The 23,466-nt window shown below is 47.5% G+C and overlaps 1 protein-coding gene across 2 annotated transcripts in view; it reads right to left on the reverse strand.

The window, feature by feature from the left end:
- Positions 1–358: 358 nt before the first annotated feature.
- Positions 359–23,466, reverse strand: part of LOC142769096 (venom metalloproteinase BumaMPs1-like) — a 100,858-nt gene continuing 77,750 nt past the window's right edge. For both annotated transcript variants that reach the window (XM_075872022.1, XM_075872021.1), the window contains 2 exons: positions 14,216–14,398; positions 359–610 (listed from right to left, as the gene is read on the reverse strand). In XM_075872022.1, coding sequence (XP_075728137.1) covers positions 524–610; positions 14,216–14,398 — 270 coding nt within the window. In that variant the 3' untranslated portion in view covers positions 359–523. The remainder of the gene's footprint in view (positions 611–14,215; positions 14,399–23,466) is intronic.

Below are 23,466 nucleotides of genomic sequence, written 5' to 3' on the forward strand. Positions count from 1 at the left end.
CATTCTGGAAGCTCCCAGCGCACTGCTTCAACACAGAGACGTAACAACTGTGACAGTTCTTAGTCCACGCTTGTGTTGCGTATAGCTGAGCGTTCTTTCAAGCTTACTTCTTTGTGTATCTGCGGCTCGCTGCAACTATAGAGCTGCCTGTCCTTCTTCATTTGATACTGCATTTCTTACTGTCACATTCACTGCTTTGCCTTTAAGGCTTAATTGTGACATTTTTTATAAATTACACCAGCTTTCTCCTTCACTCTTAGAAAACGTCCTAAATAATTCACATTAAGCTTGCGTGGAGTGGTAGGGTTACTCCCAAAGTTTTACACGGAAGCAAAAAGCTGATTTGATCTTCTACAAATGAGCACATAAAGAAAAGTTTATTTGTTTTGTTCAACCATTAATGGTTTCTTGCTTCTGTGTGGTATCAAGAGCCTCGCATCATTTCATTCTTGAACATTCCGTTCACCAAAGTACAGGTAATGTCTCGGTGTTACAAATTACGAGACGCACAGCGTATGAAAAATCACAGGGTCTTGAATGTGCGATAAGTATGATACATGTTGTATATCGCCGTCCAGTTATGATCCCCACAAACTCCTTGCCTGCACGTCTGTAAAAAAAGCAACAATAAGTAGCCAACAAATCTATTGTTACAGCACAATTATCCGCTTCAAATGGTGCAGCAGAGGACGCCACCAAACTTCAGGCGTTATTCCTGCACCTAGAATTGTATTCTGACAATGAGTGCCTTGTGTTGGCTAGAGGACACAAGCAGCAATTCAAAGTAGTTGTAAAAAATTACAACATGTATATTTATTTTGCACCATTCGGTAACCTCGCAGGAAATTTGTGCATTAATAAGTACCGAAATAGTCATTAAACACACACGTAAAGCTGGCCGTGGCACGTAACTCCAAAGAATGATAGCTGGTAGTCACTCAGAAAACTAAGAAATCGGAAGCGCTGCCCAGAAAGGCAGTATGTTAGGCGGGATGACGAGATTAGAAGACTTGCAGGAAAAGTTTCAATCAGCTCACAGAACATAGTGAACGTTGGAGGACATTAGAAGAAACTTTAATCAATAATTTCTTGTGTGAGGATGTATTATTTGTTATTGAAACAAGTACTAAACAATCAAAACACAAATTTTAGGCGCGAGAAGCAGGTTTTTATACAGCAGTACACTAAACATACGACAAAATAAAGCTTCTTGTGACTAAACGAATGAACAGGTTTTGCATGGTTAGGGAATGGTTGCGTTGCACTGCTTGACTGCCGAATTTTGAATACGGCGTTCTTCAGTCACATGTCCTAGCTACACTATTCAATTGTTCTTTCAAAATTTTTGTTATATAAGAACGCTGGGTTATAATAGAAAAACCCACTTTATCACACTAATCAAGCAGTCAGTGACGCACAGCTTCTGCTCACAATCTTCGGCTGTTCAATTTATCCGTTGTGTCTGCGAGCCTAGGTGTGTTATTTGCTATAGCAATTATATCTTCCCTTGAGCTGCAAGACTGCCGTCGTCTTGATATCCGCAAAAAGCTATATCAATAACACCACTCTACGCATCGTATGTTCTACGTACGACTCAAAGCTTGAGAGGACAGCAGATGGGGGCGGCTCAAGCACGACAAAACACGCCGACAGGCTTCCGCCGGTGTAGAAGCGTGAAGGGGTGGCGGAAGTGGAATGCGTCACTGGTGACATAGTGACAAAAAGGCGCAGTCACACGCGTGGGCGCCTGCGCTAACTCAGCAGATATGAGAAGGCTTGTTCCCTAGCCTTGTACCTTCTGTTTTTTAACAGTTTTGCGTTGAGGCAACTAACCGCACAATAGCCGTTTCACTCACACGACTGGCGGCATTTCTTTTTCGCCAGCGTTTCTTGCACATACACGATATCAGACTCTAAACAACTTAGCTCTCAGCCTTAGTTCGTACAGGATTCCAGTTCGTAGCCATAGTATTCATCACCACGTCTTTTTTTTTTACGTCCACCCGCACTGTAGCAGGGATACAAAAAAAAAAGATGAACCACCTTCGCGCGGGGTTATTTAGGCCGTCCGTTCAAAGGTGCACTCAAGAGGACAAATATTTTTCTTCTATTAGTAAGCTAGCCTTTCACAATACTACAATAGTCGCGCTAAGAAAACGCGCAAAAAAGAAAATGCGAGTTGTGACGCCGTCTTAAAATTCCAGCAGAAAACGTTGTAACGTCATACAAATTCAAGGCGTCTACTAGGCTTCACATAGTTTCTAATCGCCCAATGAAAGTACATTGTCCACGTATCGGGCGTTAGAAACTACTTGCCAAGTTTCAGAAATTGTCAAAAACATGTAGCCAGAATGCGATAAATACGCTTAGAAAGCCATCACGCTCTGTGTCGTGCTTTCAGCGCGAAATTAAACAATAATACTTTCTTTGTTTTTTTTCTTTTAATGAAATTATGATGAAGTTAACATTGGTACGGTTCTAAGAGCACAAGTCATTGATATAAACAGACTTTTCTTATTGCGTTATAGGCTTGCCTTCAAAGCATAACATTTTCCGTGTATGTGCAATAAATGTGTGCCGTTAGGCCGGCATTGTGTATGAAGTAATGCTTTGTGGAATGTGTTGTCACGTATCCGATAGTTGTAACTGGTTGTGTAGCTGTAGCGAAGGCCGGCTTGAAGGATGTTACGAGAGCGCTCCGGCTGCAGCCCATGAAATGTCCATATAAGGCGGTATGCATCTTCTTGCATCATTGGTGTGGTACAATATGGACCAGCTGGTAAATGCGACCAGTGCCACGATTATATACCGGCCGGCGTAAGGGCCACCCCTGCCCGAAGCCTCCTAAGCACAACTTCCTCCACCCCTGTTAGGTGAGGCGGGAGAGAACAGACACACTGTGGAATCAGAGCACGTGTATCCTGCATTTTTGCGGGTATGTAATGAGTTAAGGGGCTGACGTGGAAGGAGATTGGTTTGAAGGTATATGCCTGGAAGGTAGCGCGCTTGCTGGTCAGCATCGATGTTGTGCGGGTTTGCAGCATGGCCCTAAATTCAATGTATCTTGACGCAAGTAGGTGTATTGTGGTTCATCTTATGAATTGTCTTGCAGATCCCCATGACATTGTAAACTATCCTGAGCTCCTTAATGGCTCCTAAGGAATCAGTGAATACGTCCACTTGCTTACTTGTAGGCAGCTCAGAGGTGGCATCCTGGATAGCGTAATGGACGGCTTGAAGTTCTATCACAAGAGAACAGGCTGCCGTAGATAAATTACGCTGGTGACCACTGAAAAAATTATGCGTAGTACTCCGGAATCATGTCCTTCCGCCGTCTTGTAGGATAGCAGCATCTTTATATACTTTGCAGTATTTAGCGCATGCGTGTTCGACGATTAAGCGTTCGTCAATTGTACCTGATGTATCGGTGCGCTATGAATTTGTCGCGATATTAGATGTGATGGTTGATTGATTGATATGTGGGGTTTAACGTCCCAAAACCACCCTATGATTATGAGACACGCCATAGTGGAGGCCTCCGGAAATTTCGACCACCTGGGGTTCTTTAACGTGCACCTAAATCTGGGCACACGGGCCTACAAAATTTCAACCTCCATCGGAAATACAGCCGCCGCAGCCGAGATTCAAACGCGCGACCTGCGGGTATGCAGCCGAGTACCTTAGCTACGAGACCACCGCTGCGGGGCTATTAGATGTGATGATGTGAAATTTCCAGGGAGGCATAGACCCGGGCTGTTTGTCAATGCGAGAGCCACGTTGAAAGTGGGCATGCAATGCAGCAACAACTCGAACAAGTTGCTTTTTGATTTCACAATCTTTTTTTCTTCGCCAAAATTGGCTCTGCGATCGTGTTTAGCTGGGCGTACTCCTGTAACAACTGTAGGGGAGTGATTCGAGGTAACGCTGTTATTATGGGCCTATCATCACAATTATAATCTCCAACTGCGCAAGCTGTGCCAAAGTTAACCACTGAAATTGCTCCTCGTATAGAATTCTTGGCTGCAGAACTGTGCGGACGAGATGTCAATCTACATCAGTACGAGTTACAGCTGCTTGTGACACGATGCGGTGAAGCAGATGAATCATTTTGTGGGACTCTGTGTGACTAAGCAGAGCCCTTGCACATCACTGCCACACTGGTGAATATTGAGACCTAGTACGTGGACCTCCAAAGCCTCAGGAATGGTCACTGCCCCTAGTGTAAATGTAAAAGGGCACTGCTTGATCCTTCTGCGTCCTGCATTCTTAGCCACCTCAATATAATTTGATTTTTGGGTGGACATGTCTAACCCTGTGTTACGAGTTTAGTTCTGAAGTCATCAAAGGCTTCCTGAAGCTGCAGTGCTTCTTTTGAAACGTCTTTATGCATAGGCCACAAAATCACATCATTAGCACATATCAGAAACTTCACGTCTAGAATTTGGTGCAGTTGCCAAGCTAGAGGTATTCGAGCAATCTTCAACAGAAGAGGAACCGAAACAGATCCTCGTGGGACACCTCTGCTTTCCATTTACTCTTATCGCAAATGTGGGGCTGCAAACAAAAGAGTAAATAAATCCTACTATCTGTGGTGGAATTCCCAGCTCAATGAGGTTGGATATAATGACTTGATGGTCCATACAGTCGTGAGCTTTCGTTACGGAGCGTGAAGGGGGTAGTCCGTTGCTACTACAGTGCTTACTGCGTGGCTGTGTGGAGAAACTTGTAAAATGTCGTTCGACAAGATAGAAAGTCCGCCTTCAGTCCCCAAATAAGAACGTAGCCCAATTTGAGGCGGATGGTAATTATTGTGTTATGCAAGCCACCAGAAAGTATGTCTGGCCAGTATTTTTTCAACATTTTTCTGATGGTAGCGGTTAAAAAATTGGGCGTAAAGATGGCTGGTTATTTGTAGATATTCCTGGTTTCCAATCAAATGCGACGTCATCAGTTTCTCATGCTTTATTATGTGCCGGCAGAAGTGAATCAAAAACTTCACCTTCCATATGCCCTTGAAAACTTCGTACGGAATACCATCGGGACCAAATGTTGTTCTTTTGTGAGAACTTTCAATCACCGCTATTAGTTTGGCCATGCCGAAGAACTCGCTACATCGGATTCGGCACTCAGGTCAACCTCGTCGATGTCGGGGCAGTGTATAGAAGATGTGCTGTCGTATTTCGGTAAAAATGCTCTTGAAGCCGGCTCTGCATATTCTTGTGGAGTCCTTTGCAACGATAACCTAACGCTCGCTGCAAGCTCAGGTTACTTGTGACCGCGTTCCATCAGCCAAAACGTACGCCAAAGGGCTCTGTTTCCCCTGCCAGATCCAAGTTTTCAAACAACAAATGCCACCATCGTCGAGAAAGCTGCTTTTCGTGCCTACGCGCTTTTGCTGCTACATGGTTAGCATATGCACGGCTACCTGGTACATCTGTGTTCCTCCACACATACAGTTCTGCCCGACGTCGCTTCACCCAAAGTTGCAAAAGAGCGAGATCTGGTCGAGGTTGCCCTTTGTCAACGGTGATCATGATTGTGTTACGTTAGAGCAGTTCTTGCAAAGTGAGAAGATTTGCTGCAGGCTTTGTGGGTACTATATCAATTTACGTTTTCCGAAGTTTATCTCAATGCGTGATCACTACGCGTCGTTGAATTTTATTTATGCATCTTCTTTTTAAATCTATATAGACAAATATGGTCAGTACTCCAGGTAACCAGGTCCATCCGCCATTGCAGCGTCCTAAGACCCAACCACCATGTGAGGCCTGGAGCGCGCGTTGCAGCGTGATGGTTCAACAGAGTAAACGTGGCACCAGTCATGATGTTTTTTACTTGACATACTCTTTGGAAGTTGGGCTTGTATACCCAATTTGTATGTGAAGCATTGAAATATTCAGTCGCGATGATAGGAATCCTCGGCTACATAGAACGCAGATGCGCTATTCATTCCAAGTTTTAATGTTTGCGCTGTGGTCTGGCATGAAAAGGTACTAGAATGACAGGAGTGTTCATTGGTCGTGTCAGGACAGCGACAATTTCTTGATTGTTACTGCACCATGGTGCCATAGTAATCACTGTATAAGTAACATGCGATGACACATACACTGTGGCTTTTCGCGGAGTTGAACCTGTATTTATAACGTCTATCTGTAATGGAAGGGTTATGATACCCATTAGAACTGTACAGAAAGGGCAGCTTAATATTGTCACGGGGTCGTGACGTGGCCGAAGACAGGAGACTTCGTGTTTGGATTTAACTGTTTATTTGGGCGAACCTGTGCCCGGTAAACGGAAAGTCCAATTACAGCAGCAGTCTCGCACAGATAGCAGTCTCGGACTGATAGCGGCGAACGGAGCGTCGGCCTTCGATCAACAACTGACAAGCGGCGAAGCGCGTCGGCATTTATACTCTTGCCGTCGAATGTTCTAGCGTTATCGCTGGCGGTGGTGTAAATTCCAGAACAATCTGTACCGTTCGCACAGTGGGCGTGATCTTATCGAAATGGTCTACTATAGTCCGGAATCTTCTCGAAAACTGCAGGCGCGGTTCACGCTGAGAATGGTGTGGTGTTTTGGGACGATAACAAAAACTTGGGAAATGGAACGTGGCATTGCCCCCCTCTGAAAAAAAAAGGCATCGTCCCGATGCTTTAACTAAAGATGAAGGTACAATAATAATGCAAGAAAGTACAATGAATAAATTACGATACAACAATAATACAAAAAAAAACACTGGTTCAGTTTGTTAACGCGCATGAAACGGCTTGAGGCGCTCGACATGAACGACTTCAGGTCGCGATCGGCGTCGTTGAGAGTTCGTGATGCCGTCGGGGACAACCTCGTAATCAAGTGGGCCGAGACGTCGAACCACCCTGTACGGTCCGAAGTACCGTCGCAGAAGCTTTTCACTTAGTCCACGTCGGCGTATCGGCGTCCACACCCAAACACGTTCACCGGGCTGGTATTCCACGAAGCGTCGTCGAAGGTTGTAACGGTGGCTGTCGGTCGTCTGTTGATTCTTGATACGGAGACGCGTAAGTTGTCGGGCTTCTTCGGCGCGTTGAAGGTACTCGCTCACATCGAGGTTTTCTTCGTCGGTGACGTTGGGTAACATGGCATCGAGCGTCGTTGCTGGGCTCCTTCCGTAGACCAATTTGTATGGAGATATCTGCGTCGTCTCCTGCACCGCCGTGTTGTATGCGAAGGTCACATACGGAAGAATGGCCTCCCATGTCTTGTGTTCGACATCGACGTACATTGACAGCATGTCGGCGATCGTCTTGTTAAGCCGCTCGGTGAGGTCGTTGGTCTGTGGGTGGTACGCTGTCGTCCGGCGGTGGTTTGTTTGGCTGTATGCCAAGATCGCTTGAGTTAAGTCGGCAGTGAATGGCGTTCCTCTGTCGGTGATAAGGACCTCCGGGGCGCCGTGACGTAGGACGATATTTTCGACGAAGAACTTAGCTACCTCGGATGCACTGCCTTTTGGCAGGGCTTTTGTCTCGGCGTGGCGGGTGAGGTAGTCGGTAGCTACCACGATCCACTTGTTTCCGAAAGTCGACGTCGGGAATGGCCCCAGTAGGTCCATACCAATCTGCTGGAAAGGTCGGCAAGGTGGATCAATTGGCTGCAGAAGTCCCGCTGGCCTTGTCGGCGGTGTCTTGCGTCGCTGACAGTCCCGGCATATCCTCACATAACGAGTGACGTCGGTGGTAAGACGTGGCCAGTAGTACCTTTCTTGTATCCTCGCAAGCGTGCGAGAAACACCGAGGTGCCCTGCCGTCGGATCGTCGTGCAGGGCCTGCAGGAGTTCTGGTCGCAGAGCTGAAGGCACCACAAGGAGGTACTTAGCTCGAAGTGGTGAAAAGTTTTTCTTTTGTAGAAGACCGTTTCGTACAAAGAACGACGCAAGTGCGCGCTTGAATACCTTCGGGACTTCGGCGGTCCTGCCTTCCAGGTATTCTATTAGGGCCTTAAGTTCCGGGTCGGCCCGCTGTCGTTCAGCAAAGTCGTCGGTAGTTATCGTTCCCAAGAAGTACTCGTCATCCGGGTCGTCGGGTAGTGGTTGGTCGACAGGCGCACGAGAGAGACAGTCGGCGTCAGAGTGTTTTTTGCCGGACTTGTAAATGACAGTAATGTCATACTCTTGAAGTCTCAGGCTCCATCGTGCGAGGCGACCTGAAGGGTCCTTCAAGGTGGCTAGCCAACACAAGGCGTGGTGGTCGCTAACAACTTTGAAGGGCTTGCCGTAGAGGTAGGGGCGAAATTTCGACGTAGCCCAGATGATGGCGAGGCACTCCTTTTCTGTTGTGGAATAATTTGCTTCTGCTTTGGATAGCGATCGGCTGGCGTAACTAATAACCCTTTCAAGTCCGTCAGCCCTCTGCACAAGAACGGCGCTAAGACCTACGCTGCTTGCGTCAGTATGTATTTCTGTCTCGGCGAATTCGTCGAAATGGGCAAATAACGGAGGCGTCTGGAGGCGATGTTTAAGCTCCTGGAAAGCGTGTTCCTGTGGCGTTTCCCACTTGAACTCCACGTCGGCCTTGGTAATGTTAGTGAGAGGATCGGCGATGCGGGCGAAGTTTTTCACGAACCGCCTATAATAGTCGCACAGGCCCAGAAATCGGCGCACGGCCTTCTTGTCAGTGGGCGGTGGGAATTCGGCGATGGCGGCTGTTTTCCGTGGATCGGGACGAACTCCAGACTTGCTGATAACGTGTCCCAGAAACAAGAGCTCCTCATTCGCAAATCTGCACTTTTCTGGCTTCAGTGTGAGTCCGGACGTCTTGATGGCTTCAAGTACAGCTTCAAGGCGCCGAAGATGCTCGTCGAAACTCGAAGAAAACACGACGACGTCGTCCAAGTACACAAGGCAAGTTTGCCACTTCAATCCTGCCAGTACTGTATCCATAACGCGTTGAAAAGTTGCAGGCGCTGAGCAAAGGCCTAAGGGCATCACCTTAAACTCGAAGAGGCCGTCCGGTGTTATAAACGCCGTCTTTTTTTGGTCTCTTTCGTCGACTTCGATTTGCCAATAGCCAGTCTTGAGGTCCATTAACGAAAAGTACTTGGCGTTATGGAGCCGATCAAGTGCGTCATCTATTCGCGGGAGTGGATACACGTCCTTTCTTGTGATTTTGTTCAGGCGGCGATAATCGACGCAGAAACGTAGGGTCCCATTCTTTTTCTTCACTAACACCACGAGGGATGCCCATGGACTCTTAGAAAGCTGGATAATGTGATCCCGCAGCATTTCATCAACTTGTCTCTTCATGGCTTCACGTTCTCGCGTCGAAACCCTGTACAGACTCTGACGGAGTGGTCTGGCATTTTCTTCGGTTATGATGCGATGTTTCATGATTGGGGTCTGCCGAATTTTCGATGACGACGAAAAGCAATCTTCGTATTGCAGGAGCAGGGCCTTGAGCTGCTCTTGCTTATAGTTCGGTAGTCTGGGATTGACGTCGAAAGCTATGGGAGGGGCTCGGTTCCTCTGAGCAGGTTCCACAGAATCGGCGAGGGCGAAAGCACTGGTGGCTTTGACAATTTCTTCGATGTATGCGACCGTTGTTCCTTTGTTCACATGTTTGTACTCATTGCTGAAATTCGTGAGCATAACCGTTGCTTTGCCTCCCCGCAGCTCTGCTATTCCTCTTGCGACGCAAATATTTCGGGTGACCAACAGATGCTGACTGCCTTCAACGACGCCTTCCAAGTCAGGTGATTTAGGTGCGCCGACTGAAATAATGACGCTTGAGCGAGGCGGAATGGTGACTTGTTCTTCCAGCACATTCAAGGCATGGTGTCCTGACGGCGTGCGCGGTGGTAGTGCTTCTTCTGTGGATAACGTTATCGACTTTGTTCTTAGGTTGATGACAGCACCATGGAGGCATAAGAAGTCCATGCCAAAGATGACATCTCTTGAGCAACGCTGTAGGACTACGAAGTCTGTAGGATAAATACGGCCGTTAATGGTGACTCTCGCTGTGCAGATTCCTGCAGGCGTTACAAGATGACCTCCGGCTGTGCGGATTTCAGGGCCTTTCCAAGCTGTCCTAACTTTCTTTAAATTCGCGGCGAACGACCCACTGATGACAGAATAGTCGGCTCCAGTATCGACGAGAGCGGTCACACTGTGGCCGTCAATAAGAACGTCGATGTCGCTAGTTCGCCGTCTCGCATTACAGTTAGGGCGTGGCGTCGGGTCACGGCTGCGTCGGCTTGATCCGCTGCTTCCATGTTGCGTCGTCAGGCCACCTCCGGTAAGTGAGCTTTCGCCGTAAGGGCTTTGCCTGGTTGGCGTTGTGTTCGGAAAGCTCCGTCGCGGCGTCGTCGTCGTTGGAGGATCTTCGGTAGTTCGTCGCACAGCAACCGCACCTCCACCGGTTGCTGGCCTTAGTTTCCCGGATACGGGCTAGGAGACCGGCCCCGCGTTGGGCCGGAGTACTGCCGGGGGTGCGGTGACATGCGGCGGCGGGGCGACGGCGAACGGGAAGGACTTCGGGGTGTCCATTGAGTTCCTGTCAGGTAGTCGGCGATGTCACGTGGCCGTTCCCCTGGCTGCGGACGTGGTGCATCGACGGCGAAGTCACGCAGTCCCATCTGTCGGTACTGGCAACGGCGGTAAGTGTGCCCGGCCTCGCCGCAGTGGTAGCACAGTGGGCGGTGGTCAGAGGTGCGCCAAACGTCGGTTTTCCTCGGCGCACCGGGCTGGCCCGCTGGTGAACGGTAGGTCGTCGGTGGGGGTGGTGGCGGCGGTGGTGTCCGGCGACGGAAGTGCGACGGGGCGGCGTTTTGGCGTGGACGGGTAGGAGTGTTGTGGCGCACTGCAGCGGCGTAGCTCATAGTTTCTGGCTCGGGCAGCGGTGTTTGGGGAATTCGAAGTGATTGCCGAACTTCTTCTCGCACAATGTCGGCGATCGAATCCACTTGAGGGTGCGCCGAAGGCAACAGTTTGCGCAGCTCTTCCCGCACGATCGCTCGGATCGTTTCACGCAGGTTTTCGGAGTCACTGGTTTGAGCAGCAGCGCATTCTGAAGTCAGGCGACGAATATACTGTCTGGTGCGCATGTCCAGCGTTTTTTCGATGGTGGTCGCCTCGGATACAAATTCTTGGGCGGTGTTCGGTGGATTCCTCATTAGTCCCGCGAAGAGCTCCTGTTTGACCCCTCGCATGAGGAAGCGAACTTTCTTCTCCTCAGGCATGTCTGGGTCAGCATGGCGAAATAGGCGGGTCATCTCCTGTGTGAAAATTCCAACCTTCTCATTTGGTAGCTGAACCCGGGTCTCTTGTTGAGCAGCGGCCCTTTCTTTGCGAGCGACGCTCGCAAACGTTTGCAGAAATGCGCCGCAGAAGACATCCCACGTTCGGAGCGTGGACTCACGATTCTCTAGCCAGGTCCTTGCGGTGTCTTCCAGGTAGAAGTACACACGACGGAGCTTTTCTTCGTTGTCGCAGTGGTTGAGGGCGGCCACATGGTCGTATGTTTCTAGCCAGGACTCCGGGTCTTCGAACAATGACCCATGGAAAATTGGTGGTTCCCTGGGTTGATGTATGACCATCGTGGGCTGGGATGCGGCGGTTGTCATTGTCGCTGCAGTCGCGGTCATGGCCTTGGTCTTCCGCGCCTTGTCTTCTAGAATCCCGTACTCCGGTGGTAGCCCTTGCTGTCGGCGGCTTGTTCGCTGCTCCTGGTTGGCGTCGGTGTCTTCTCCGCGATGTGGGCTGGGTTCACGGCTTGACGGGGGCGTCCGGTACATGAACGAAGCAGCACTTCCACCAGATGTCACGGGGTCGTGACGTGGCCGAAGACAGGAGACTTCGTGTTGGGATTTAACTGTTTTTTGGGCGAACCTGTGCCCGGTAAACGGAAAGTCCAATTACAGCAGCAGTCTCGCACAGATAGCAGTCTCGGACTGATAGCGGCGAACGGAGCGTCGGCCTTCGATCAACAACTGACAAGCGGCGAAGCGCGTCGGCATTTATACTCTTGCCGTCGAATGTTCTAGCGTTATCGCTGGCGGTGGTGTAAATTCCAGAACATTCTGTACCGTTCACACAGTGGGCGTGATCTTATCGAAATGATCTACTACAGTCCGGAACCTTCTCGAAAAGTGCAGGCGCGGTTCACGCTGAGAATGGTGTGGTGTTTTGGGACGATAACAAAAACTTGGGAAATGGAACGTGGCATTATGCTCTTGAATAAGTAGTGCCTCTACATGTAGCTTGTTGAATTCAAGCTTGGTTCTTAATTCTCCCAACTTGAAGCTTAAGCCTCGACAGTTCCGCTGGAGAAATGCGTCACGTGATATCTGCTGCAGCAAGTTAGGCATAATGCAAGCAATCCTGTATGAGGGACATCAGCTGAGCAAGCTGATCTAAAACTCCCGCCCAAACAGCTTGGTCGACCCGTTGTGTCGGGAGGGTTGCAGGTGTAACTGGGGAATGTGCACCCGATGATTTGCTGCGTGTAGGTCCTGTTTTCTGACATTTCAGAATGACCAGTTCTTACGTTTGTGTAGCCTCTCAATTTATTTGGCCAGTGCTCTTATCCAAGCGTCAATATAAGCTTAGCCTTCATCCGATTCAGGTGGTGGTTACGCTAACTTTGGTTTCATAGTCTGGGATTGTCTGCCATGTGTAACCACAAAGTAGTGCAGGTGAAGGTGTGTCTCAGAGACTTGTGCGTGTTCTGCCTTGAGTACCTCCGGCTCTTCAGCAAGAACTTCGAAGCCATTCCTAGTTCTTACTATATTGTTTTTGTATAGCTTTTCGTAGTCTTGCTGTGGCCTTATGCTTAGTCGAAGAGTTTATGCTTGTCATGTCTTGCTTATCAGAGTTACATATGCCACATCGATGTCGTGGTTGGCCATATGGTGTGAGCCTTTTTGGGTCAATAGTACGCTGTGGGCAAAATGTCTTCATGTGTTCCGTCCAAAGCAACGATAACAGAAAATCGCACGAGGAAGGTAGGGTTTGGAGCGCAAGAAACCCCCATAGTAGTGAAATTTGTCTGGAGTACATTGGACGCCCTGTACCGTCGCTAAGCAAGTACGACGTTTGCTAATGAATCTCGTTGCGAGAAACCTGCGCGTCGGGGTGTAAAACTTGCGACATACTATCTCAGGATAGTCTTCAGGGTCAATGACATACACAACACGCTTTTGTATATTATGACCTGATGCATAGTAGCACTGCACAAGTAGCTGCGATCTTCGGACAGTGATATAGAGGTTATAGAGCATATTTCTGCACATAATTGAGAGACGCCAAGTGCAGAGTAATCGTGTTGGTCGATTTGTATGTTGCGAACCTTTTGCATCGCTTTGTTTCAAGAGCATGGTCAGTGACCCTTTGCACATGTTTGATGGGCAATGAAGTTATGTCGTAGCATGAGAGGGGGCTCATGTACATTCGAAAAGATTGGGAAGGGGCGGTCGTTGGGTAAGACTGAGAAGCAGAGCGCGTGAAGGCATTATAAGGGGTGGCCCTTACCTTTTTTGGTGGTTGCTCTAACGCGATGGCATCTGGTTGAGGCGCACTGACAGGAAGACCTCGCTTTGCTAGATTCGCAGGACCGCCAGAACACTGCACCTTCATGGGGTCACCACTGTCCACTGGCATGACCTCTCCTTGGTTTTTACTCTCATCACGAAATGTGCAGCCCTTGGTCACCCAAACAGACTCATCATTTCCGTTTAGTGCTCCTTTAAAATAACGCAACACGCTTAAAAAAACATTTCAGTTTCGTTTTTGAACCGACGGCCTTACTTGATTGGGAACTGATTCTCGAACTTCCCCGCGTGATATTTTAAATGATAGTGAAATTACATGCATTTTCACAATTACTTGATCGCGTAAGGATCAAATTATATGATCCCCTACGCGTTTGACCAGCTATAGGTGTAATGTTTGGCTATGCAAAACGTGCATGTGTTGCTAGTACAACCATACATAGTTTGAAGAGCCACAGATATGTTTTGATTGTCATACCCGAAACGGAGAAAAAGGAATGAAGCATACTGTCCCAGTGGTAGCAATAGAGGTACAAAACAGAATTGACGTGCAACCCTTGCTTGTGCAACTCGATAGAAACCACCAGAGGCTAAAGCAGTGACAAACAATGTTGATAGCACAGGAATGGGGAGAAAATCAAGCTGTCGTCAATTTGCTGGAGAAAACTAATGCAAACAAAAATCACGCCACGAGTACCTTGTTTCCCCCGCACGGCATGGCTTCTGGCATAATGTGCTGGTGGCATGTTTGGGGCGCTGCACCTTGATATAAGTCTTCGTAAAAATCTGAATAGTCCGCGCTGATGGCATCTAGATCTTCGGCATTTCCGATGACTGAGGGCCAGCAACAATTTAGTTTACACTCTTCTATACTGGTCCTCTTGAAGTAACAGAAGAAAAGAAAGAAGATTAGACGTAAACGGCAAAATCAGTATGAACTCGTAACAGAAAAAAAGAAAGATCAGACGTAAACGGCAAAATCAGTATGAACTCTTGGGGTGGATTTTCAAAACAGGCATATTTTCAGGGAAAGATGGCAACTTGAGGAGGTGAAAAATACATAAAAATACGCAGCTACCAAAAATACATATAATATACTCTTTTTCAGGTGCACATCTCCTAACCATCAAAAAGCAAAACTTAAGCAAACTTCAGGTTGATTTTATTCAACATAGATAACCCTGCTAGAGAATGAACTTCAACACTCATTTACATGCGTCTTTTTCTCTATAACTTGTGTTATTTGTGACCATACTTTTTCTTAGCCGTCAGCATCGGGGATCAAATAGGCCAACGTCAATAAGCATATAATCGTAACTGGAAATCCCGCTTTTTAGATATGAGATCCGCGTCTATTAGATGTAGATTATTCTCGTGTCAGAGTGGCCACGGTCGTGGAACGTTAAATGAGTTTTATGTTAGGTTCGAGCATGTTTTCGAAGAAGCGTATCGCAGGTATACCACACTTTGATTGTGTATTTCAGAGGCTAAACAGAGCAGGAAGCCGACACGGCATCAGTGCTGTTTTCACGGCTGCCAATCAGCTAGGCGAGATTTGTAATGCTTTGAAGGGAAATATTGAGACAGTAAAAAGGGACAAGGAGCCATGCGATATTTGTTTTACAGAACACGTGAACAACTTTACTGACTGCCCCGCAAGTGTGGTGTATGGTCCTTTTCAGGTGTGGCCGCTACGTTGGAGAGACGGGCCGCTGAATTAACCAGATGTTGCTGGAAGATAAGTGATACTAACCGGAGGGTCACCTTCCAACCTATCTTGACAGCGTAAAAAGTCTAAGTGCACGTCAAAATTCAATGAAAGGAAACAACGAAACGCGTTCTAATAATGAGGCATGGTATATTGATAACAGGGGCAGCGTATGCGCGAGCCAGTCGTAGACTACTTTGCATAAAGATAAAATCAAATGCCTTAACAGTTATTTTTTACGTTAGCGCGCAAGCATGCCGCTTGGATAGTTGGTTGGTTGGTCGCTTCCTGAATAGCTTGGCGCAAGCCACCCAGGAGGATGAGTCATGAATCGGACGTTGCGTTGTTTGTTAAAATAATTCATTTTGTGAAGGAAAGTGTTCAATGCATTAGGTAAGAGAGGTAATAATTGGAACTTGACGATTTAAAAATAAGCTTGAAATGAGTGGCATAATTACCACACACCAAAAAACATATATGCCTAAAGCAACTGAATTTAGCTACGTTGAGCATTCTATTTTTTTAAACTCGCGTAGAAAATTTGTAACAGCATTGACAATGTTCCTGTGGCTAAATTCGAATGCGGTTGCACCAATCAACAAATCACCGAAAGTGACAAGATTAAGCCCAACTTTCGTAGGGGTTCTTCTGGTAGTCTTTTACTTCAATTTGGAAATGTTCGGTATGCCAAGAATATGTGCTCCAGAGATTCACTCTCAAGTGAAGGCATAAAGGCGGTTGTGCTAGACCCGACCTGTGAAGGTAAAGTTCAATAAAGGGACTCGACAACGCAGCCTTGTAATTACAATTTCCTCCTTTCTTGATGTACACCACCTGCTCTTTGAAGGGAACTATAGCTGTGGATAGTCTGATGAGATCAAAGGAGATTTTTGGAAGTCATTCGTCGTTGTACGTTTTCCAAAACGCGCAGTTGTGGTATCGATACTCAGTTGTAAGTAAAATCGGCAGTGCAAGACCATTTAGGTAAGATATAGAAAGTGCATCTGCATGCTCGTTAAGAGGCAAACCTCTATGGCCTGGTTAGCTGAATGAGTCGCACATGTCTAGGAATGAGCGAGTGCAATGTCTCTAACACACGCGACAAATTTGGTGCGCTTAGGGCAGCATAGACAGAGAGACAGTCTGTCAGAACAAACTTCGCTCATATGCCTTGAGGCAATTTACGCAGTGCTAGGACTTCTCCCAGCTGCTCAGCTTGGTAAATAGGGGTGAAGTCGGGTAATCGAATTGAGAAAGCCCAATCTAGATAGAATGATGGGATTCCTACGTCTGCCTTTTCTTCACAAACGGAACCATGAGTCGCTATCACATTGGAGGTTTCTAGATAGGCTAAATGACCTTCCAAAATGCCCTTTACATACATGCTATAGTAAAATTTTTGCATTATTGAAATATATATAATTAAATTCAACCCTGATTGCATCTGCAGTGTTGGATGCAAGTACTTCGCACAGGTGAACTCGTAAGGGGTGCAAAAGTTTCTGTGTAAAAATAACTTGAGAGCACCGCAATCCAGACCATTGTTGGTTGAAAAATGAGGCCTGCTGGTTAATGCTTACATACTGTGACCTCCTCTGAGATGATATTTATATTTAAAGCTTGTTTGTACGGTTAGAATCTAGGACATTGTTCGCAACATATTTCGGTAGCCCCAGTCATAAGTGTAACGATTCGCGTTTTAACAGAATCAGCGGTCCAACATTATAAACCGGAGCGCAAGAAAACAACACACAGCCGAATTCGAATATCAGTCGAATGTAGAAGCAACAAATCATGACGAGCACGTCTCTACGCAAACCGGTACAATAATTACTGAGCCTACGCAGCATCGCTACGACACGTGCTCCCTTAGCAGCCAGGTTTTCTACGTGGGGACTCCAGCTGAGTGTTGTGGTGTAGGTTACTCCTAACTACCTAACTGACTCGACCAAAGGCAGGGCATCTTGTCGGTACACTAGTGAGATGAGCCCTGGGACATTTTGTGTGAAAACAACAATTGCACTTTATTATTATTTAGCGATAATTTAATATCATCTAGCCCCGTTTCCAGACTATTTATGTATGTCTGCATAATTAGGTAAAGTGTGTAAATGTCCGCCGACGCAGCAAAAAATGCGCTGTCATCGGCATACGCATAGGCCTGCACATCTTGCTGTATGGGAATGGTACATAGTAGTACATTGAAAAATCAGGATGATAGTACTGAGGCTTGCGGTAGACCCCTCCTTTCCGTATATTTTGAAGAATTGACACCAGACTGCGAGCAGTAAAATTCTCTATCACTTAAGAAAGCATGGGTTCAGGTCGCAAAGTATTATGGCAGCCCTAAGTTCTTAAGTGAATCTAGCAGTTTCACATGCTTTAAGCTATCATAAGCTTTCGTGATATTTAGAGTTTCCAAAGAAAGAAGTTTGGCGAACCGCGTCTTGGTACCCGGTGTGGTAACAGAATACAATATAAGGGAGGAGATCGGCCCATTTTCATCTTTCGGTGGTAGTCATGGCAATCACCTGTTTGATTGTCTTATTGGCTATTTTGCATAGGCCGTTTGCTGCGGGGTGATAAGTGGTAGTGGCAGCATGTCTGATGCCCGGTGTTCGGGGTATGCTTCAGTAGAGCGCGCCATCATTGGAGTACCATGGTCCGTGATATTTGTGTCTGGGCATCCACGCTTTAAGATGATCCATCGTTCGACAAACTTCTGGACGGTTGCGGCCTCTATGTTCCGGGATGGTTTTGCCTCCATGAACTTTGTGAGGTAATCAATGGCTACAATGACGTACTTGTAACCTCTTGAAGTTTTGAATAGCCCTATTATGTCCATCTCAAGTGTGTGAAATGGGTAGTGGACGTCTATTAGCTGTGATAGACCATAAGGCACCGATGTCCACATCTTCATCCTCTGGCAAAGGGCACAGTGACGCACGTACCATCTGACATCTACATAGAGATTCGGCCAGTAATACTTAGGCTTAAAGGCATCGAATGTTTTCCTGATGCCCACGTGGCCACCGTATCATCCTTCATGCATTTCACGGAGTGCGTCAGCTTGTCGTTGTGCAGGAAGGCAGAGGAGAAATCGACTGCTGACTGGGCCTTGGTATTTTTCGTACAACACATCGTTATGCGTGATAAACTTCTTTTCCACGCGTTCCTGTTGCTTTTTGTTGCCCAGCGCACCCCTAACGATATCCAGGACTTCAGCGCAAAACGAATCTTGACGCCGCACCCCGCCCATGTTGTCACACAATCTCAGTGATGGATATGATACTGCAAGAATTGGTTCAGCATCATCAACAATGAGCGAATTCTTGGAAAGGAAATCTGGTGCGCAGTGCACAATTCCTGATTTATATATGACATCAAAGTCAAATTCCTGCAGAATCAGTGACCAACGATGAAGGCGTTGGCTTTCTTCCTTGTAGCGCAAGACCCAGCCCAGTGCATGGTGGTCGCTGAAGACTTGAAATTTTCGGCCAATCAAGGTATTGTTGTAGCTCTTCTAATGCCCAATTTACTGCATGAGCTTCCTGTTCTGCCGGAGAATAATTAAACTCCGCACCTTTGAGGGGTCGACTCAAGTATAGCACTGGACAATATCGTCGCTCTTCATCCTCTTGCAGCAATAGACCTCCCAAGCCGAGCGGAGATGCATCTGTGTGTACTTGGACACCAAATTGTGGTTTTTCGGAGAATAGCTTAGGGACAAGCGGCTGGCACAGTGCGCGCTTTAATGTCTCAAATGTCCCTTGCTCATCTTCTTCCCAAGAAAAAGTAGCATTTTTCTTTAGGAGTGACTGAAAAGGTGCTGCGATAACGCTGTAGTTCGGGATAAACTTCCTGAAATATGATGTGAGCCTGATGAATCAGTGTAGTTCCTGTACATATCGAGGAGGCCGGAAAGCCTGAACATCTGCCAGTGTCGATAGGTCAGGAGATACACCGTCTTTTGTGAGAACGAGCCCAAAATATTTGAAGGCAGTACTAAAAAAAGAAAAAAAATTCTGTGGCTTGTACTTCAAGGCTGTTATTTCAAACCTTGTAAATATGTTCTGAAGTTGCGAAACATGTTCTTCAAATGTTTGGATGAAGACCACGCAGTCATCCACATACACAACGGCATTGTCGTATTTATTACCGTCACTGACTGTATCAACGGCTCGCTGACATGTGAATGGGGCACCATTAGGGCAAAATGGCATCCAGAGGAATTTGTGAAAACCACACGGCGTGACGAAGGCAGTCTCTTGTCTACCATCTGGATGCATGGCGATCTGATAAAATCCAGACACCAAGTCGATAACAGAAAAAGTACGTGGTTCCGGTGAGTGCGTGCAGCGCATCTTCAATTCTTCGGAAAGGGTACACAATGTCCTCAATGACGGGGTTGAGACATCGATAATCAACGCACATGCGCTTCGTCCCGTCTTTCTTTGCTACAAGGACCAGGGGTGACGCTTAAGAACTCCGAGATGGTCGCACTATATTGGCATCAATGAGGTCCTTGAACACACTTTTGACGAGATCACGCTGTGATGGTGGCAATCTGCGAGGACGTTGCGATAATGACTTTCCGTTTCCAGTTGCAATGCAATGTTACTCAACTGTGCAGGAGCCTACATCTGTACTTGACTGTGGAAAATAAACCGAATGTTGCACCAACAAATCCTTCACGACCTGCAGCTCAATGGAAGATAACATTGTTCCAATGTTAAAGCTGACGTCTCCTATTGCAATTGAACGGTGCTGCGGAGCCCCGCCATGGTGGTCTAGTGGCTAATGTACTCGGCTGCGTACCCGATGGTCGCGGGATCAAATACCGGCTTTGGCGGCTGCATTTCCGAGAGAGGAGGAAATGAAGACCCGTGTGCTCAGATTTGGGTGTAGGTTAAAGAACCCCAGGTAGTCAAAATTTCCGGAGCCCTCCACTACGGCATCTCTCATAATCGTATGGCGGTTTTGGGGCGTTAAACCCCACATATCAATCAATGAACGGTGCTGCGAATCGACGGCCGTAGGAGCTGGTGGCGCATCAAGGTCCGCAGGAGAAGGAAGGCATGAAATTTGGAAGATCTGTTGGCAGTCCTCTTCAGAAAGTTCAATATCGTAAATTCTGTTTGCTTCCTCAATGAGGCCAATTGTCATATGATAAGGAAGCAAGACGGCTTGAGAAGAGCACTTCATGATCAAAACCTTCGTTGTATTTTCCGATGCAGCTGTTACCAAGGGATCCTCTATGACTTAATAGTGGTCGTGCAAGAGCTTTGTCCCGGTGATGACCATTAAATGATTTTAATCTTCTGACACGCGATGCCAGGTCACAGGAACTAACTTCCGTGATAAAGCTGGCAGTGGTTGCTTCCTAACCAGGTAGACTTTGCGTAGTCGTTGGGGGACCGATACCGCGAAGCTCTCCAAGTCCCAGTCGATGACGGCTCTTGCAGCCCGCAAAAAGTCATTACCTAGCAGTATTCCTTCGTGAGGCAACTGGGGAACGACGGCAAAGTCATGCTGCAGTGTTTGGCCGTCCACTGTCACCACAGCACTCAGTTGACCTAAGTTTTGTAGCGGATGGCCGCTTGCTCCTACCTAACCTAGGGACTAAGGCCTTATGCTTAATTCGAACTTGTCAACTATTCGTGCCGTAATCAAGCTTTTGTCAGCTCCAGAATCTAAGATGGCTTTAATCGTTTGTCTGTTGATGGCGACAAGAACAAAAAAAGTACCTGCTTCAGAGACATATGACACCTGCTCAATCACTGGCGACTCCTCGCGGGCTACGGCGTCACCAGCTGTTCGGTTCCCCGCAGTTGTGAGTTGGAAGATTCGAAATCTTCCTCCCACTGCAAAAATTGTGCAGTTAGCGGTAGACGACACTGCGTGACAAAATGGCTACTTCTGGATCAGTTCAAGCACAGTCTGCGAACCCTCAAGGCGTTTCCTTGCAACCTTTCAAAAACACGCGTTGCGGAATGAGTCCACTGCTGCGACTGTGATGGCTTCGCTTTCGTACCTCATTTCACCTTTTTCTGAGTTACTTCATCATCTGAGGAACCGCTAGACTCTATTCTGTCAGTGCGTTGACGATGGCGCATAGACTTCCGAGGCGAACGCTTTGCCATAGCACGGTATTTGTCGGATGGCTTTGTGGATGGCGTTCCACGTTCTTCCGCAGCCAAAATCTGAATGCTTTCCTCCGAATTCTTGATCTGGTCAAAGCGCAGAAAAGAGCTTATCATAGCATCTAGCCGCCTTAATGGTTTATCAAAAAAGTTCTTCTTTGCCTTGGGTGACAGAGTAGCCATGATAACTTGTCGTTTTTTCTGCTGTAGTACAGGATAGTTGCACTGCTCCATCAGGTCGAGCTTTCGGTATGCGAAGTCTGTACATGACTCTCCTGCACAGTGCGTTGCGCCGAACATTCATTGCTTAGATGTTACATCGCAGTCCATGTTATAAAGTCGGTTGAACGCTGCCTTCGTGTCAGCCCAAGTACTGATACTAGCGACCTTCATGTGGTGACGCATTCATGTTAAGTCTTTAGCTGGGAGCCTTGAAATAAGTAATGGTATGACCATCTCGTCGAGAACGCAGAAGTATCTAAACCAATAGTCCTCTTGGTGAAATCAGACGTTTAGATCTTTCCCGAGATGCGGTGAGGAGCTCGCCGCGAAACTCGAAAGCCGATCGCAAGCGTCTCCACTGTTAGACATGCACTCGGGAGTATAGCTTCTTGCTTGGCTTTGTTGCTTTCTCGAGCCGCGTTTGAAATTCATCCACGCACTTCTTTCTTCTGCACTCTTGCTTCATTTGGCGGCCGAATTTTTAAGCGTTTTTAACTCCTGACGCTCGATGCTTTCTACTAGTGGAGGAAGCAAGTTACACAAGACGTCGTGACTTGCCTTCATTTCCGATTCGAGAGGCTGTTTTGGTGCGTCGTCGTCTTTAGCGGTGTCGTGGTCTTGGAGAATCATCAGTTTCAGTTCCTCTGATTCGCTCCGGAGCAGGCCCTTCTCGGTGTTGAGAATATCGCCTTCGGACACAGCTGACCGGTAGGCTTCCACCCGGGCGGCGTCATCCAGCTGTTCGAACACGTTGACGGAACACGGGGCAGTCACCATCTTGGCATCACGGAGCCGACGCTGTCCAAACGTCAGTGGTTGAGCCGAAAGAGAGCATAAGGAGCGACGTCCCCACATAGAAGATGTAAACGTCTTCTTAGTTAACCTAGAGCCGTTGGGCACCAATAGTGACGTGCCGTTGTGGCCGTCGGGTATACTGGGTTCCAAGGAGGCCCAAGAAGAACGTACACACTCTTTCAAGATCAGGAAGGTACTGCCAAACCTTTTTTCTATTTCACGTTCCTCGAGCGCGCGTGAGCTCAGCGCCGATCTACTTGGTTTTCCTCACACAAAGGCGTGAGACATGCACCGAGCGTCGTCTGCTATCGCTCGTCAGAAGAATCATTCCGGTCCTTCCGAAAACCACGTTATGACATAGAAATTTGGTGTATGACATAGAAAACAGCACGTTATGACATAGAAAACAGCACTTTAGGTGTATGTTTGTGTAAAAGTTCTTGGATATCGTTAAGGTTTCTCAGCAGTTCTTAGACGTTCCATGGTAGTATTTGTGTCATTTTATTGTTGTGTGGTGCTGTGTGTACAAAAGTGTTGTGTTAGGAGGGCCTTTTGTGGACTCTGTGATTTGGTGTTTTTCTTTTTTAGCGCGCTCCAAAGAGTTGCGCCTACCATTCGGTGTCTTTGGCGCCGGAGGTGCGGGAGTTGTATCCATCACCTCTTTTGAGGTGGTAGATGGTGCCCGCTTGGCAGGCACGTTCAAAGAACTTTCAGACCTAACTGCATTTGCAGTGGTCCAAGGTTCAGCAGACACGGTGGTCTTCAGGCCCTGTTTGTCAGGTGGTGTAGCAGTACAGGCTGCTCCATCCGGGGGCGCTGATGGCACGACCGCGGCCACACTCTGTGTGACAGTTGTGGGTGTGGAAACGTGTGGCATGGCACCCCGGCGCGTCAAGTCGGCAAAGGGGGATAAGAGGGGTTGTCCAGCGAAAAACGTTTACGTGCCTCTTGGGATGACAGATTTAGATTGACTTTGAGTTCTACTATTGGTTCCTCTTTTTGCTATGTGGGGCATGATCGTGACTAGTGTGAGTGATCTCCTCCACAGTTCCAACAATGAGTTGTTTCTGAGGTGCACCT

The sequence above is a fragment of the Rhipicephalus microplus genome, chromosome 8 (genome assembly GCF_043290135.1).
Source record: "Rhipicephalus microplus isolate Deutch F79 chromosome 8, USDA_Rmic, whole genome shotgun sequence".
Taxonomy (NCBI): domain Eukaryota; kingdom Metazoa; phylum Arthropoda; class Arachnida; order Ixodida; family Ixodidae; genus Rhipicephalus; species Rhipicephalus microplus.